This window comes from Pristiophorus japonicus, chromosome 13 (assembly GCF_044704955.1).
Source record: "Pristiophorus japonicus isolate sPriJap1 chromosome 13, sPriJap1.hap1, whole genome shotgun sequence".
Lineage (NCBI taxonomy): Eukaryota > Metazoa > Chordata > Chondrichthyes > Pristiophoridae > Pristiophorus > Pristiophorus japonicus.
The window spans coordinates 154,190,781-154,207,725 of NC_091989.1; the positions used below are offsets into that span (position 1 = coordinate 154,190,781).

A 16,945-nucleotide genomic window follows, 5' to 3' on the forward strand; every position below is an offset into this window, starting at 1 on the left:
GTTCTAACACCAGCCACCCTCCAGTACCTCATCAAAGTTGCCATTGTGAGCAGCTAGACACAATGCAGGTTATTTTACCTGAGTACTTTAGGCGCTCAAGAGGCTCCTAGGTGATCGAGATGGGGTCTTAAGCTGAAACACCGGTTTAGCCCGCGTTTAGCGCAAGATGCCACCTTGGTAAAGGCGTTGAAGCTTGTGCTAGGAATGACTGTCCGGAGGATCATTAAGAAGCTGATTGCCCCATACATTGACTGCTAGAGAGGCATTAAAGAGGCTGCACAGCATCTTGATGGCTAGCATTTGATCTAACACCCTCTCCCTACAGTGATCAGCTAATTGGGAGTAAATTAGTAATTGCAGAGGATTTCGAGCGCTACTTAATAGTCTTTCAGATTCTACTGTTCACTTGCTGCTGCAGGATTGGAAAGGACATTTGAAACACAACAGGAGACTTTCTGGAACAAATTGTCAAGACTTCACCAACACTCTATCAACATTTATTCTGTAAATTCTCTGACGACTTCACCTAACAAGAGTGAGTGCTGTGCTACTCTACCTTATTGAACACTTTATAGGAGTCACCATGAGAAAGGGAGTGCTTGGTCATCAGCATCTTGCTTGGGGTCCCCCTTGGTCTGCAGGAGGAAGGGATGGAGGACCTGGGGCCGGGCAGTGCAGCACCAGCTGCTACAAGAGAGAGGGACAGGGGGAACAGGAGGGTGAGGTGGACTCCTTCCCTCTGCAGGTAGGGGACATCCCTACACCCCTCCTCCTCTGGATCTCCTCCGCCAGTGGGCGCCCTTTCTCCAGGTCCCTGAGACATCCTTCCCCGTAGGCTTCTCTATCAGCCAGCGCACGCCACACTTTCAGTGGAAGTGGGTGAGTGCAGGCTACACATACAGTTCCAGGAAAATTGCATCTAATCAGCGCTTGAGTGCTAAACCTGCAGTTGTCGGTTTCTGCGCCTGCAGGCACATTGAAATCATGATAATCAGCAATTCGCCCCAAAATTGCGTGCTAAATCCACAATTTCAAACACATGTTTCTTATATAACACAGCGCCCATTTAGGGCCTTTTTTCGCCCTTTGGTCGAAATAATTTCCCCCCCCCCCCACCCCCCACGTGTCAGCAGCTATTCTACCATGAAGCGGCCGTCACAATTGAGCCCCATGCACGTTCCAGCAGAGGGTCAGTAGATATAACCCTGTCTGATTGTCCTCCCTATGCCTAGTCTAAGCTGAGATCACCTAACTCAGATTGTACTTAGTTCAAAGTTGACACCTTACTTGTATGGCTTCTTGTCATGCTGGATAGTTCACTAACTTGTGTGCCTTTGAGAAAGCTCATTTTAACACACTGTGCCATTTTATCCCCTTAGATTTCAATAATTTCTGGTGCAAAATAATTTTTATTACATCTGGAGCCACGGCTATATTGCTACTAGAGATATGGTCTATCCCTAAGACCAGGGTGACTGACCTATCTGCCTACTTGAGTGTCAGATAGAGGATGTACACAGCTTCCACTGGCCAACAGAGATACTCTGCCCAACCAAATCACCACTGATTTGCCTCTTCTCATGTGTTCTTGGTTTCTATAATGGGTGTCCAGCCTGGATCACCAGTTGTATGCTCCAGCGGTAAGTTGGAAACTACCCCCCATATATTCTACTTTTCCTCTCATTGTATAGTTATACTGGGGAGAGGGGGTACATTTCATTGTCATATGATTTTCCCTGATTGACCTGTATTATTTCCACCCCTAACCGCAACAACGTTTATAGCCGAGAGGTGATGCCAGTAAAGACCAAGGCCAGGAACTGGAGGTGGCAATTTTTGAAGCCGGGCGACAGGACACATCAGGGAATGGACTCTGGAGTCGAGGAGCAATAGTACGATCTATGGATATGTGGGAAATGGGGAGTGGAGTCACAAAAGATACATAGATGGGTCTGGGCAAAAGTCTGCAATTGTATGTCACAGAAATGCTTTTTTGTGGAATATAATTGGTTCATTTAGTAAAACAGCCAATTAAAAATCATACCACAAATATGTTTCTAAGATCTGATTGATTGAAGTTGTGAAATGTGATTTGTTTAAGGTTCAGTAATCTCTGGTTCAGAGATCTGATTGGTCGAAGAGACAATATAAAATACATTACTATATTTCTATAGTCATACGTTGCTTCAGTCTGACAGACATGAATGTTTATATAATGTCTGTCTGTCTGTCTGTCTATAAATTCACCAATGCTGCAGAGGTTGGAGAATTGTAGGCACAGTTTAGTAAATGCAATATCTGATTTACAGTCCCTTCAAGCAAAATTGCTTTCTTGGGGGCCGAAATTGGTCGACATACCGCCAACATACCGCCCAAAAATGCGATTTTGGTCAAAAAACACCTACATGCCACTCGGCGGAATATTCATCATTGACATACCACCGGGCGGTATGCACAACGTCCGCCATGCAGGGCTGCCTGCAGACCGCCCAAAAAGTCCGATTTTCATGGCATACTGCCGACATACCACCGGAGCTGCAAAACGTCCTGTAAAAGGTGGTTTTACACAAGAGTAAGTGCATGAATCTGCCATTTTGGAAATCGGTAACTGTCAGCCAAAGCAGCAGCTCTGTATCTCTGAGATGAACAGTGATTTTACAGTACAATTTTGATTGGAAAAGGTATATTTACTACTACTGAATAACTTATTAAGATAGAAAGGCATTTTAGTTATATTTTTTTCATCAAAAAATATTGTGGAGATTTAAAAAGAATGAGACCGGTATTATCTCAGCCTGTATTGCTGACAGCCTGTCTAATGGAGGAACCAGATGTGAGGAAGTTTATTGAGCAGAGTTATAAGGATAATGAAAGAGGTTGCAGAATGATGATGAGGAGGAGGAGGCCTTACCAGCAAAGGATCTTCAGGGAAAAGTTTGACACTGTACAAGAGTGCTTAAATTCAATTCAAACGTTTATGCAAAAATGTAAAAAATATACAGTTTAAAAATTTTATAAAACTTATAACTATAAAACAACTGTAACAACTTTAATAACAACTTTAACAAAACTTTAACAACTTTAATAACAAATTTAACAAAACTTTTACTACTTTAATAAACTTTTACAATTAAAACTTCAAATACAACAAAAAGACCCTTTACTTTCCCCGTCCATGCCCTCTGTCCCTTCCATGCCCGCATGCTACACCACGCTTGGGACTATTCCCCCCTTTCTTACTCCCGCCCTTCCCTTTCCCAATGCCTGTGGGCATGGACCTCCCCGTGTTGATACCAAGCTGGTGTGCAGCACCACACCCCAAGTGCCGTCGCTGTCGTTGGGGGGGGGGGGGTCAGACATTGCAGGCGCAATAACTGGGGCCTCAGGAGAAACTCGCGATGTGGAAGGTAAGGCTTCAGGGCTAGGAGATGATGTCAGCTCCCCACCCACAGTTGCTGCTGACCTGACTACTATGACACTACCATGTCTTGATCCCGTCGATTGCCGCATGGCTTCGACAGCGTCGACGGTTCGCTCCATCGCGGGATCATACGCAACCTTTCCTCCAACTGCCGCTCTGATAGAGCCGCGATGTTAGTGGCTATTGTAGTTATGGCCTTGAGCAGCTCTCCACCTATGTCGGTGCTGGCCTGTGACAGATGCACCATGTTCTGGTACACGCCTACAGTAACTGACCTTTTCTGCACCAACCTCCGTTGCTGTGGCAAAGGCGCTGTAACACTGGGGGTGCCTTGCTGCGCTCCGCTTGGTCCCGCAGAATCAGAGGAGCCACGGGGGAATCCCTGAATACAGACTCCATGGTGGAGGATGTTCCAGCTCTCCCACATGGAGCTGGTGTATCCTCCTCCGTCTCCACCCCCAGCTCCACTGGCTGCCGGATCAGCGGCTCTTCCTGTTCCTCTCCCTCTTCATCTTCATCTTCCTCGTCAGGAGAGGGCTGGGTGATGCCAAAGGTGGAGGCACTGGGTCTGTCATCTGTGTCGCTGTGGTCTGAATCATCCGAGTCTGGAAGTACAAAACAACATTTGAAAAAGCTTGGCACCAGGGAAGGAGTGAGGGTTACATTGGTACATAGTACAGTGACTTATTGCAGTCTTACTTAAATGTCCACCACTGCTGCAGTACTGCATTACATATCGCAGACAGACAATACATGTATGCATTGCGTAACATGCCCCCAACATTTCAGTACATCACATGAGGCCAACATTACAGTGCAATAAACTTACATTACTTAACATCAGGCCAACATTACAGTTACAGTTACATTGCATGACATGATAGGACTGCAACACAGACTGGATTGTATTCAACTGACTATCCTGTGTGAGTGGGTCAGCTCCAATGCCAGTGGTGGCACGGTTGCTATCCCCGAGCAGGGACAGGGCACGGATCTCAATGTCAGTAAGAGGCTCCTGGGTCAGTAAGAGGCTTCCCCCCTGGGCGACACTGATCGGCTGCTATTGTAGATGTCTTCTTCTGCAGAAAGTAAAGTAAATCAAAGTAAAAATCTTCAATCCATTTAACATCACACAGACATAAAAAAACCACTGCGTTGATCCTCTTGTCATTGCCGGAAAAGCACAAATACATTACCAAAACTAGTGGGAGGACAGAAGACTGGGAAGAGTTTAAAAGCCAGCAAAGAACAACAAAAAATGATTAAGAAGGGGAAGATAGACTATGAAAGTAAACATGCACAAAATATAAAAACAGATAGCAAGAGTTTCTATAGGTATATAAAAAGGAAAAGAGTGGCTAAAGTAAATGTTGGTCCCTTAGAGGACGAGACCGGGGAATTAGCAATGGGGAACATGGAGATGGCAGAAACTCTGAACAAATATTTTGTATCAGTCTTTACGGTAGAGGACACTAACAATATTCTGCCAGTGGATAGTCAAGGGGCTATAGCGGGGGAGGAACTTAACACAATCACAATCACTAAGGAAGTGGTATTCAGTAAGATAATGGGGCTAAAGGCAGATAAATCCCCTGGACCTGATGGCTTGCATCCTAGGGTCTTAAGAGAAGTAACGGCAGGGATAGTGGTTGTAATTTACCAAAATTCCCTGGATTCTGGGGAGGTCCCAGCAGATTGGAAAACTGCAAATGTGATGCCCCTATTTAAAAAAGGAGGCAGAGAAAAAGCAGGAAACTATAGACCAGTTAGCCTAACACCTGTGGTTGGGAAAATGTATTGGAGTCCATTATTAAGGAAGCAGTAGCAGATCATTTGGAAAAGCAAAATTCGGTCAGGCAGTCAGCATGGATTTATGAAGGGGAAGTCATGTTTGACAAATTTGCTGGAATTCTTTGAGGATGTAACGAACAGGGTGGATAAAGGGGAACCAGTGGATGTGGTGTATTTGGACTTCCAGAAGGCATTTGACAAGGTGCCACATTAAAGCTTACTGCACAAGATAAAAGTTCACGGGGTTGGAGGTAATATATTAGCATGTGTGTGTGTGTGTGTGGGTCTGTCTGTGTGATGTTAAATGGATTGAAGATTTGTACGTTGATTTATTTTACTTTCTGCCGTTGGCTAACTAACAGAGAATAGAGAGTCGGGATAAATGGTTCATTCTCAGGTTGGCAATCAGTAACTAGTGGGGTGCCGCAGGGATCAGTGCTGGGACACCAACTATTTGCAATCTATATTAACGACTTAGAAGAAGGGACCGAGTGTAACATAGTCAAGTTTGCTGATGATATAAAGATGGGAGGAAAAGCAATGTGTGAGGAGGACACAAAAGTTCTGCAAAAGGACATAGACAGGCTAAGTGAGTGGGCAAAAATTTGGCAGGTGGCGTATAATGTTGGAAATTGTGAGGTCATGCATTCTGGCAGAAAAAAAACAAAGAGCAAGTTATTATCTAAATGGAGAAAGATTGCAAAGTACCGCAGTACAGTGGGACCTGGGGATACTTGTGCATGAAACACAAAAGGATAGTATGCAGATACAGCAAATGATCAGAAAGGCCAATGGTATCTTGGCCTTTATTGCAAAGGGAATGGAGTATAAAAGCAGGGAAGTCTTGCTACAGCTATATAAGGTATTGGTGAGGCCACACCTGGAATACTACATGCAGTTTTGGTTTCCATATTTACAAAAGGATACACTTGCTTTGGAGGCAGTTCAGAGAAGGTTCACTAGGTTGATTCCGGGGATGAGGGGTTGACTTACGAGGAAAGGTTGAGTAGGTTGGGCCTCTACTCATTGGAATTCAGAAGAATGAGAGGTGCTCTTATCGAAACGTATAAGATTATGAGGGGTCTTGACAAGGTGGATGCAGAGAGGATGTTTCCACTGATGGGGGAGACTAGAACTAGAGGGCATGATCTTAGAATAAGGGGCCGCCCATTTAAAACAGAGATGAGGAGGAATTTCTTCTCTCAGAGGGTTGTGGAAGCTGGGACATTGAATAAATTTAAGACAGAAATAGACAGTTTCTTAAACGATAAGGGGTTATGGGGAGCAGGCGGCGAAGTGGAGTTGAGTCCATGATCAGAACAGCCATGATCTTATTGAATAGCGGAGCAAGCTCGAGGGACCGTATGGCCTACTCATGTTCCTATTTCTTATGTTCTTATGTTCTTTTAACCTTAAGATAAATAACATCAATCTGTGTAACACTGAACCTACATTTACATGGTACATAGCACATAGGGAGGGGGGGGGCATAATTAAAATCATTACTTATTCTTGCAACCCACACCAGGTCGTTCCACCTATTACAGCACCTTTCCCCGGTGCGTACCATCATAGTTTTCGAGGACACAGTCTCCCCGATCTCGTCCCATATTTGGTTGTACTCCTTTGGGAGGGGCTTTCCATGACCACCCTTGGTGAGGTCGGAGTGGCTCTCTGTGATGTGCTCCAGAAGGGCAGGTAACTCCGGTTCCTCGAAGGCAGGAGCCCTCAACCTCCCCTCCTTCTCGATGTTCCTGCGCTTTGATGTCTTTTTTAACATTGCCATAATCTTTTTACTGGCATGAATTTTGGTTTGTTAAATATCTCTTCTTGTCTTCAAAGTGAAGAATTATTTGTTGTTAGCGATATATTTCCACTGTGCTATGTTTTTTTAAACTCACTGCCCATCGACTACCTTGCTGCTCTTCTCACTCTCTCTCTCTCTCTCTCGCTCTCGCTCTCTCTCTACTCTTTAACTCACTGCGCATGCATGGGTGACCCCTGACCCCCGAAATCGTGGGTAAAACGCTTGTGTAAAAAAAACGGAGAAAAAAAAAATTTGCGCATGCGTAGTTCCGTGCCGTACCACCCATTGAACAGAAAGCCAATCTGGATCAACTACTAAGATACATAGCATCTGATGCAGACCTCTGACATACTACCAACATACCGCCGGAAAAATATTGAACAATTTTGTCCTCTTCCATCTCGGCGGTATGCATAGCGCCGAGAAATGGGCGGACCTTACCTATCGACCAATTTTGGGCCCTTGGTGTTTGCAATCAGTGAATTTACCCTTAAACGCTTGTGTTCAGCATGCATTTCCTGTAACAATTCACTGTCACTTTTTCTGTCATTCTTTCCATCTTTCTTGTGTGTTACAAGTTTCCATTGTGTTTAACTGAATATTTTTAATCCTTTTTTTTCTTATATTTACCTCTGATTGGCCCATTTTGTCCAGATCGCTCACTCTTACCTCTGGTCCTCCCAATTTCTGAATTACGGGTGGTGCTGATCTTCTGTAACACAAAACAAATGGAAGAAAAGATCAGGGAGGAGACCTGTGTAAGACTGGAATCAAGTTCTGTTACATAAATGACTGCGTTTGGTGCTACTTCTTGCATTAAAACATTTTTAAAAACAGAAAGAGACAGAAAGGCAAATGTAGAGAAACTTTCCATCGACAGAAAATGCCTTTAGATTTCACATAAAAATACTGATAAATATGTCTCCTCTCTAAATGATTTGGAAGTCTGCATAATAATTAGCCTCTATGTGACTCAGGAAACCATAGCATTTATAGTTTATGGCTTTAGAAAGGGACACACCAACATCCACATAGCAGAATAATAATTTGTTTGTTACACGGTACGTTGCTGTCCTTTTATAAAACATATCCTCTGCCCTATTGAGTAGTGCCAGGTGGTAACCAATAGTTTAGATAATGTAGAGCCAACAGCATTCAACAACATAAAAAGAAACTGATTCTATCATGTTGTATAATTCAGTCTGGAATGATTGATCTCTTGCCAAATTTATTTTCGTAACATTTTTCCAGTGTTGCCTTCAAAGTTCTTCTGTCTTCATTTGTCAACTCATCCCCCATGAATATGTAAGGGGTCAGAAGTAGCATCATCTTCCCTGTGGTGTTGAGACAATTTACTGTAATAAATTATTTCTGAGACAATGATTATCCAGCTATTTAGGGAGAAAATATGGAGAGAAATTTGAATTTCAAGACATACTATAGTTCAATTTAGAGTACCAGGTAATTAGTTTTCCACTTAATGATCTACTTCGATCAAGCTTCTATAAACAGCTTACAGCACAGAAGGAGGCTATTTGGCCTGTCGTGCCTGAAAGAGTTGTCCAATTTAGTCCCACACCCCAGCTTTTGCCCCATAAACCAGAAAATTAGTCCTCTTCAAATACATATATAATTGCCTTTTGAAAGTTCCTGTGGAATCTGATTCCACCACCCTTTCAGGACTTAACAACTCTGTGTGAAAAATGTTCTCCCCAATTCCCCTCTAGTCCCTGTGCCAATTATTTTAAATCTATGACCTGTTGTTACCGACCCACTTGCCAGAGGAAACAGTTTCTCGCTACTTGCTCTATCAAAACCCCTCATCATTTTAAATATGTCAATTAGATTTCCCTTTACCCTTCTCTGCTCTAAGGAGAACAATCCCAGCTTCTCCAATCTCTCCACGTAACTGAAGTCCCTCATCCTCGTTATCATCCTGGTAAACCTTTATGTACCCTCCCCAACACACTGACATCTTTCTATAGTGTAGTGCACAGCATTGTATGCAATACTCCAGTTGAGGCCTAACCAGTGATTTGTAAAGGTTTAGCATGACTTCCTTTTTGTATTCAATGCCCCTATTTGCAAAGCCAAGTATCCCATATTTTTCATAACCGCCTTATTAACTTGGCCTGTCACCAGCAAAGATTTGCAAATATGCACCCCCAGGTCCATCTCTTCTTGCACCCACTTCAAAATAGTACTATTTAGATTATACTGCCTCTCCATGTTGTTTCTCCCAAAGTGCATTACTTCACACTTATCCTTAAATTGTATCTGCCATGTGTCTGCCCATTTCACCAATCTGTCTATGTCCTCTTGAAATCAATCACTGAACTATGAAAGGACTGAGTATGGTAATTGTCAAGATTGTTACTTTGCCACGACTAATTCATATCCCTGCCTTTTGTCTTCCAAGACCTTCACGCATAGAGCAAGCGTCGCTGGAGATGCATGAGGACGATTCCTCAGAGGACCTCATTCCTGCTGAGGGGGCACCGTCACAGGATATACAGCCATGCACCAGCGCAGATACTCACGCTTCGATGGATCTACTTAGACAGTTAGTTGGATTTTCACTTGGTGAGTCACACCTCACAAGTGAGCATGAGAAGGCACTGGTGGCAGGGACAGCAGCGGAGAGTTCTCGCCGGAGGGGTGGGGGCACAATCTTTGCTCAGCTGGACACAGATGCTGAACCGTGGGGACCATCATTGAGAAGCAGAATCTTTGAGAGGTACGAACAGATGTGCCATGCACATTCTCCAAAATAGTGGAGAGGATGGAGCTGTCCAACTTGATCACTAGTGGATTGATGGCGCAGGGAATTGCGAGATTGTCTATCATGGAGAGAAAGTTTGCCTCCATGGAGCCTCAAGCCCAGCTCTCAAATGAGTCTATGCAGGACATGATCACGGCCATGCAGACTTTGGATGCCAACATGTCTGCTACCTTAAACAGGATGACATATACCTTATCCATGGCCTTACAATGTGTCACTGATCTTCACCAATGTCGTGTGCAGCAAAATGGTAGGAGTGATGTGGCACTGGCCCAGGAGAGGGATGATGGTGAAAGGGGAACTGGAAATTGGAACGCCACTCAACGCACTCCCACTTTCCCCACTGCCAGCACCGCCCCCCCCCCCCACCACCTTAGCCAGTATTCGATGTGCTGCCTCATGTCCCGATGGCCATGTCTGCCTCTGCACAGGTGGAGCGATCTTTGACATGGCCCGCAGTGGCTCCAATACCCAGAGGGCGTAGACCAAAAGCATCTCAGCAGTCAGGGCAGAGATCTGAACAGCCTGCTTCAAACTCTGCTGAAGCCCCACAGGATGGACTAAGTAGGAAGCGTAATTGAAGCAATTGTAATTCATCAAGGGTATGCACATGGGTGTTTGACCAAGGGTTCTGTTGCTAAGTATCTTATTCTTATACCATATAAAATATATTGATTAGCACAACTTCCATGCCTTGACCATTATTGCATCCCAAGTACCAACTCGCCCTTTCACTTGTTTCATGATGAATGCCAATACATTGGGTGAATGTTAAATAGGTGTATGCGTGGTTAAAGGACTGTTTTATGCAAAGGGATGGTGGGGAGAGGGGGAAGGGTGGTTGAGGTGGCGGTGGCTTTCATTTGTTATTTGTCCCAGTCGGAATAATTAACTTAACCGTCTAACTATGAGGACTGGTCTTCATATTCCTCCTCCCCCCTCCTTTTTAATGTGCTCCTCATCAGAAGATGACTGAAGAGCGCCTTGGTTCTCCTCCACCTGTAATCGTCCCTGCTGCACAATGTTGTGCAGGATGCAACACACCACTATAATTCTGGACACACTCGCTGGTGAGTACTGAAGGATGCCTCCATATCTATCTGGTCACCTGAAGCGCATCTTCAACATGCCTATGGCTTGCTCGATGACACACTTCACACTTGGTGGTCATGTAGCTCATTGACGGGTTTCCTCAGATGTGTCGTGAGCCAAGTTTGAAGTGGATATGCCTTACCTACTACGAGCCAGCCTTAAGTCTGGGTTCTGGAATTAAAAGGTTTGGAATGTTAGATGGCTGCAGTATGAAAACTTCATGACATATTCCAGGGAATCTGGCACAAACCGAATGAACCTCTTCTTGTGGTTGCAAACCAACTGTACATTGATGGAACAAAACCCCTTGCGGTTGATCAAAGCTCCTCGTTTCTGTAGTGGTCCTCGGATTGCCACCCTGTACTTGTGGGAAGCCAACCAGAGAGGCGAATGTGTGTGCCCACTCATTCTGGCTACTATTGTCACAGGGGAAGTTGATATAAGTCGACACCCTGGTAAACAACCCATTCGTCACCTGCTGTATACATTTATGGGCAGCCGACTGAGAGACCCTCGAGACGTCTCCGGTGGCACACTGAAAGCAGCCAGAGGCGGTGGTGATTTTGATAGCGACAGGCAATGCTTCACCACCAGCCCTAGTAGGGAACAGCTTTTCTTGAAGGAGGCTGCAGATGTCAGCGACCATCAGGACGCACTGCTCTTCAGATAGGTCTAGGAAGCTGAGTCTCTGTCCATAGACCCACTCATGGGTAGTGCCTCCTGTGACCTCACCCCTGTTAATTGCCTCTCTGCTGTTCTGTACCTCATCTTGTGCATCCCTCCCGTGCACCTCTCTCCAGTGCCCCTCGCTCCCGTGCCCCTCCCTCCTGTGCCCCTCCCTCCTGTGCCCCTCCCTCCTATGTACCCATCTCCTGTGCCCCTCTCTCCTGTGCCCCTCTCTCCTGTGTGCCCCTCTTCTGTGCCATTCCCTCCCTCCTGTGACCCCTCTCCCCTGTGTCCCTCCCTTCTGTGACCCCTCTCCTGTGTACCCCTCTCCTGTGCCCCTCTCCTGTGCCCCTCCATCCTATGTACCCATCTCCTGTGCCCCTCTCTCCTGTGCCCCTCTCTCCTGTGTACCCCTCTCCTGTGCCATTCCCTCCCTCCTGTGACCCCTCTCCCCTGTGTCCCTCCCTCCTGTGACCCCTCTCCTGTGCCCCCCTCTCCTGTGCCCCTCCCTCCTGTGCCCCTCCCTCCTGTGCCCCTCTCTCCTGTGCCCCTCTCTCCTGTATACTCCTCTCTTGTGCCCCTCTCTCCAGTGCCCCTCTCTCCTGTGCCCCTCTCTCCTGTATACCCCTCTCTTGTGTCCCTCTCTCCAGTGCCCCACTCTTGTGTGCAGATGTGCTGAAAGCAGCCATTTGTTACCTTCGATTATAAGAACATAAGAAATAGAAGCAGGAGTAGGCCATACGGCCCCTCGAGCCTGCTCCGCCATTTAATACGATCATGGCTGGTCTGATCATGGACCCAAGTCCATCTCTCTGTCCGCTCTCCATAATGCTTTATTCCCTTATCGTTTAAGAAACTGTCTATTTCTATCTCAAATTTATTCAATGTCCCAGCTTCCACGGCTCTCTGAGGCAGCGAATTCCACAGATCCACAACCCACAGAGAAGAAATTTCTCCTCATCTCTGTTTTAAATGGGCGGCACCTTATTCTAAGATCATGCCCTCTAGTTCTAGTCTCCCCTATCAGTCGAAACACCCTCTCTGCATCTACCTTGTCAAGCCCCCCTCATAATCTTATACGTTTTGATAAAATCACCTCTCATTCTTCTGAATTCCAATGAGTAGAGGCCCAACCTACTCAACCCCCTCATCTCTAGAATCGACCGAGTGAACCTTCTCTGAACTGCTTCCAAAGCAAGTATATCCTTTCGTAAATATGGAAACCAAAATGGCACGCAGTATTCCAGGTGTGGCCTCACCAATACCCTGTACAACTGTAGCAAGACTTCCCTGCTTTTATACTCCATCCCCTTTGCAATAAAGTCAAGATTCCATTGGCCTTCTTGATCACTTGCTGTACCTACATACTAACCTTTTGCGTTTCTTGCACAAGTACCCCCAGGTCCCGCTGTACTGCAGCACTTTGCAATCTCTCTCCACTTAAAGAATAACTTGCTCTTTGATTTTTTTTCTGCCAAAGTGCATGACCTCACACTTTCCAACATTATACTCCATCTGCCAAATTTTTGCCCACTCACTTAGTATGTCTATGTCCTTTTGCAGACTTTTTGTGTCCTCCTCACACATTGCTTTTACTTCCATCTTTGTATCATCAGCTAACTTGGCTACGTTACACTTGGTCCTTTCTTCCAAGTCGTTAATATAGCTTATAAATAGTTGGTGTCCCAGCACTGATCCCTGCGCTACACCACTAGTTACTAATTACCAACCCGAGAATGAACCATTTATCCCGACTCTCTGTTTTCTTGTTAGCCAATCCTCTATCCTTGCTAATATGTTACCCCACAACCCCGTGAACTTTTATCTTGTGCAGTAACCTTTTACGTGGCACCTTGTCAAATGCCTTCTGGAAGTCCAAATACACCACATCCACTGGTTTCCCTTTATCCACCCTGCTCGTTACATCCTCAAAGAATTCCAGCAAATTTATCAAACATGCTTCATAATTCCATGCTGACTCTGCCTGACTGAATTTTGCTTTTCCAAATGTCCCGCTACTGCTTCTTTAATAATGGACTCCAACATTTTCCCAACCACAGATGTTAGGCTAACTGGTCTATAGTTTCTTGTTTTTTGTCTGCCTCCTTTTTAAAATAGGGGCATTACATTTGAGTTTTCCAGTCTGCTGGGACTTCCCCATATGTAGTGGTGTACTGCATACTGACTGATTCAGCAAAGCCTCCAATTGGTGAATGAATGGGCCTCGATGCATAGACATTTAATGGCTCAGGTAGTAATGTAGGTCTGTCTCTGGACCTGACTTGCAATGATAGTTTTCTTATTCCTCCCTTTCCACCATGGCCAGTAATAGAATTGATGCTGCACTCCTGCTGTTTGCAGTCTCCCTTTGCCAATAACCATAAGCTCTTTGTAAGCTGACCTACTATGTGAATTTTACCTGCTCCCACTGCTTTCATTGCTAGTTGACATGAGTCTAATTAACACTATTTGTGAAAAAAGCAACTTTGTTAGAATTGAGTATGTTCCATTTAATTGGTGCTTAGCAAGCAGTTAAAATACAAAAGCGCCATTAAGTCGGCTCCCTGATACCGTATTTTACTTGTGGGGTCATTTTTGACGTGTGCACGGAGGTTAATAAAAGGGGCATTAACACAAGTTCAGAAAGTTACACCTTAACACATTTGCACATGTATTATACCAACTTTCAGAGTAAATTAGACCTATTGTTTTAAAGAATGTGTTCAAAGAATCTTGCAAATAGACAATGGCTATTAGCCACAGTCAGTGAAGAGCTGCCCCCAACTTTTTCAACAAACTATTAAAATTGGTACAAAACACAAAAGCAAAATACTGTGGATGCTGGAATTTGAAATAAAAACGTTGATTCAGTTTCTCTCCACAGAAGCTGCCTGACCCGCTGAGATTTCCAGCATTTTCTGTTTTGATTAAAATTCTTAAGTTTCTGCCTGGTGTAAAGTTGAGCCCGCCCTAAAAAGAAAACAAAAGAAAGCATTCGGTTGTATACATTAGGAGGTGACCTTGTCTCCTCGCTGTCTTCATTTAACAAAAGTTTTTGCTGAAACATTTTTGCTTGGGTTTTTGACATTGCATGGAAACTACTGAATTGATTATGTCTATTGTGTTGGTTTATGTATTATTTCTGTAAACCTCAGTTGTAATCATTGAAGGGTAGCTCAAAACTCTAGCGTTGCTCTTATAGATAACTATAAATGTATTATGCAAGAATGATGTATAGCCAAATGATTAAAACAAACAGCCAATGGGTGATTATCTCTGTGAGAATTAGAAAAGATAATTTTAGAACACAAGGTATTATATATGGAAGCTAATCAACTAAGGAGCCACAGTCGTAGTAATATACAACAACCTACAGTTATGAAAAGTGTTATTCAATTAAGCACACTTGATATTTTTAGCCTGAATTGAGTTAGTACCAGCTGCAGCTCAGATATAAAACTCTTGCTGCTGTTGCATAATGCTTTACATTCTTTTGAAAAGCAAATTAACTTTCCATGGTAATGGCAAAGGATGAAACACACCGCACATAAGAGCGTAACTTCCAAGTAACTTATTTCAAGACAAACGTTTAATCTATCAATAGAAGTATATCTGAATAACGACAGCGTGAATTCTATGACATGTTTTGTGCTCTAATGTATTTCAGGGTTTTATTTATAGCCGCCCGGGGTGGAACAGTGGAAGTATTAGCTATGGTTTCAGTCCATGTCTTTGATTGCTTTGCAAAATGTAGAGTCACTACAACAAGCCCAATTGAAAATAAAAGCTTTGCAAAGCATTGTGATTAACTTTATTATATTGATGCTTTTTTTCCCAATCCAATTCTGTTGATCTTTCTTTGAAGTTTTAATCAGAAAGTGTTGACGAGGTCACCAGGATGCTGGGTTGAAGAACATACTGAGACTGACAGGGAATTGAATTATTATTATTTGAGATACCATCAAAAAATCTATGATGATTCACCTTTAACTGTATATGTTGATTCAGCTCCATGACACTATTGTGCTCAGTAACCCTTCCAAGCCAATACACAGGACTCATCTGTTCTGTCCGGATAAACACTTGAATAGTTGTAGTAATAACTAGATACTCGATTGCATGCCAAGCAGCAGACTCCATCCCAAGCGCTATTTCGAGCAGACATGAGTCCACTTTATGCCGATAGCTTCCTTTGATTACATGTTTCCTTCAAACCACAAAGTAGTCTCATTGCATCGGCGAGGCACCCAATTTTGTCTGAAACACTCGAATTGGTGTAATACTAACTAGTTACTTTTATTTCCAGATCCTCTACAATATTCCATCAAAGAATAACAGAGGAATACAAGACCAAACATTGTAGTTAATTGCTAAAATGTGCTTACTCCCATCAGGGAGCCATCTAGTATTCAGTTAACAATATGCAAGTATATGTTGCCATTTATTATACGAAAGTATTTAGAAAATTGATGCACATTGAGAAAACAACAACAACTTCCATTTATATAATGTCTTTAAAGTAAAACGTCCCAAGGTGCTCAACAGGAGCGACTATCAAACTAAATTTGACATTGAGCCACATAAGAAGATATTAGGACAGGTGATCAAAAGCTTGGTCAAAGAGATAGGTTTTAAGGAGGGACTTAAAGGAGAAGAAGAGTTAGAGAGACAGCAAGGTTTCAGGAGGGAATTCCAGAGCTTTGCAGATTACACTAAAATTGGCTGTGTGGTTGATAATGAAGAAGAAAGCTGTAGACTGCAGGAAGATATCAATGAACTAGTCAGGTGGGCAGAATAGTGGCAAATGGAATTCACATCTGGTGAAGTGTGAGGTAATGCATTTGGGGAGGGCTAATAAGGCAAGGGAATACACATTAAATGGTAGGACACTGAGAATGTAGAAGAACAAAGGGACCTTGGAGTGCATGTCCATAGATCCCTGAAGGTAGCAGGCCAGGTAGATAAGGCGGTTAAGAAGGCAGACGAAATGCTTGCCTTTATTAGCCAAGTCATAGAATACAAGAGCAGGGAGGTTATGCTTGAACTGTATAAAACACTAGTTAGCTAGAGTACTGTGTGCAGTTCCGGTCACCACATTACAGGAAAGATGTGATTGCACTAGAGAGGGTACAGAGGAGATTGACAAGGATGTTGCCTGGACTGGAGAATTTTAGCTATGAGGAAAGATTATATAGGCTGGGTTTGTTTTCTTTGGAACAGAGGAGGCTGAGGGGAGACCTTATTGAGGTGTATAAAATTATGAGGGGCCTAGATATAGTGGATAGGAAGGACCTGTTTCCTTTAGCAGAGGGGTCAACAACCAGAAGGCATAGATTTAAAGTAATTGGGGGGAGGTTTAGAAGGAATTTGAGGGGAAATTTCTTCA

At 43.9% G+C, this 16,945-nt stretch overlaps 1 protein-coding gene across 14 annotated transcripts in view; it reads right to left on the minus strand.

Annotated features, from left to right (window-relative positions):
• Positions 1-2,956: 2,956 nt before the first annotated feature.
• LOC139278904 (uncharacterized) overlaps positions 2,957-16,945 on the minus strand; it is a 36,300-nt gene continuing 22,311 nt past the window's right edge. For 3 of the 14 annotated variants that reach the window (XR_011596378.1, XM_070898159.1, XM_070898163.1), the window contains 2 exons: positions 7,689-7,731; positions 2,957-4,026 (listed from right to left, as the gene is read on the minus strand). Coding sequence is in view for 6 of the 14 variants with exons in the window: in XM_070898159.1 (XP_070754260.1) it covers positions 3,683-4,026; positions 7,689-7,731 (387 nt within the window). In the remaining 8 variants the exon portion in view is untranslated. Of the gene's footprint in view, positions 4,501-7,649; positions 7,732-10,909; positions 11,065-14,060; positions 14,530-16,945 lie in introns of those variants that run through there. The other 11 variants (XM_070898161.1, XM_070898162.1, XR_011596376.1 and 8 more) reach the window with 7 other exon arrangements.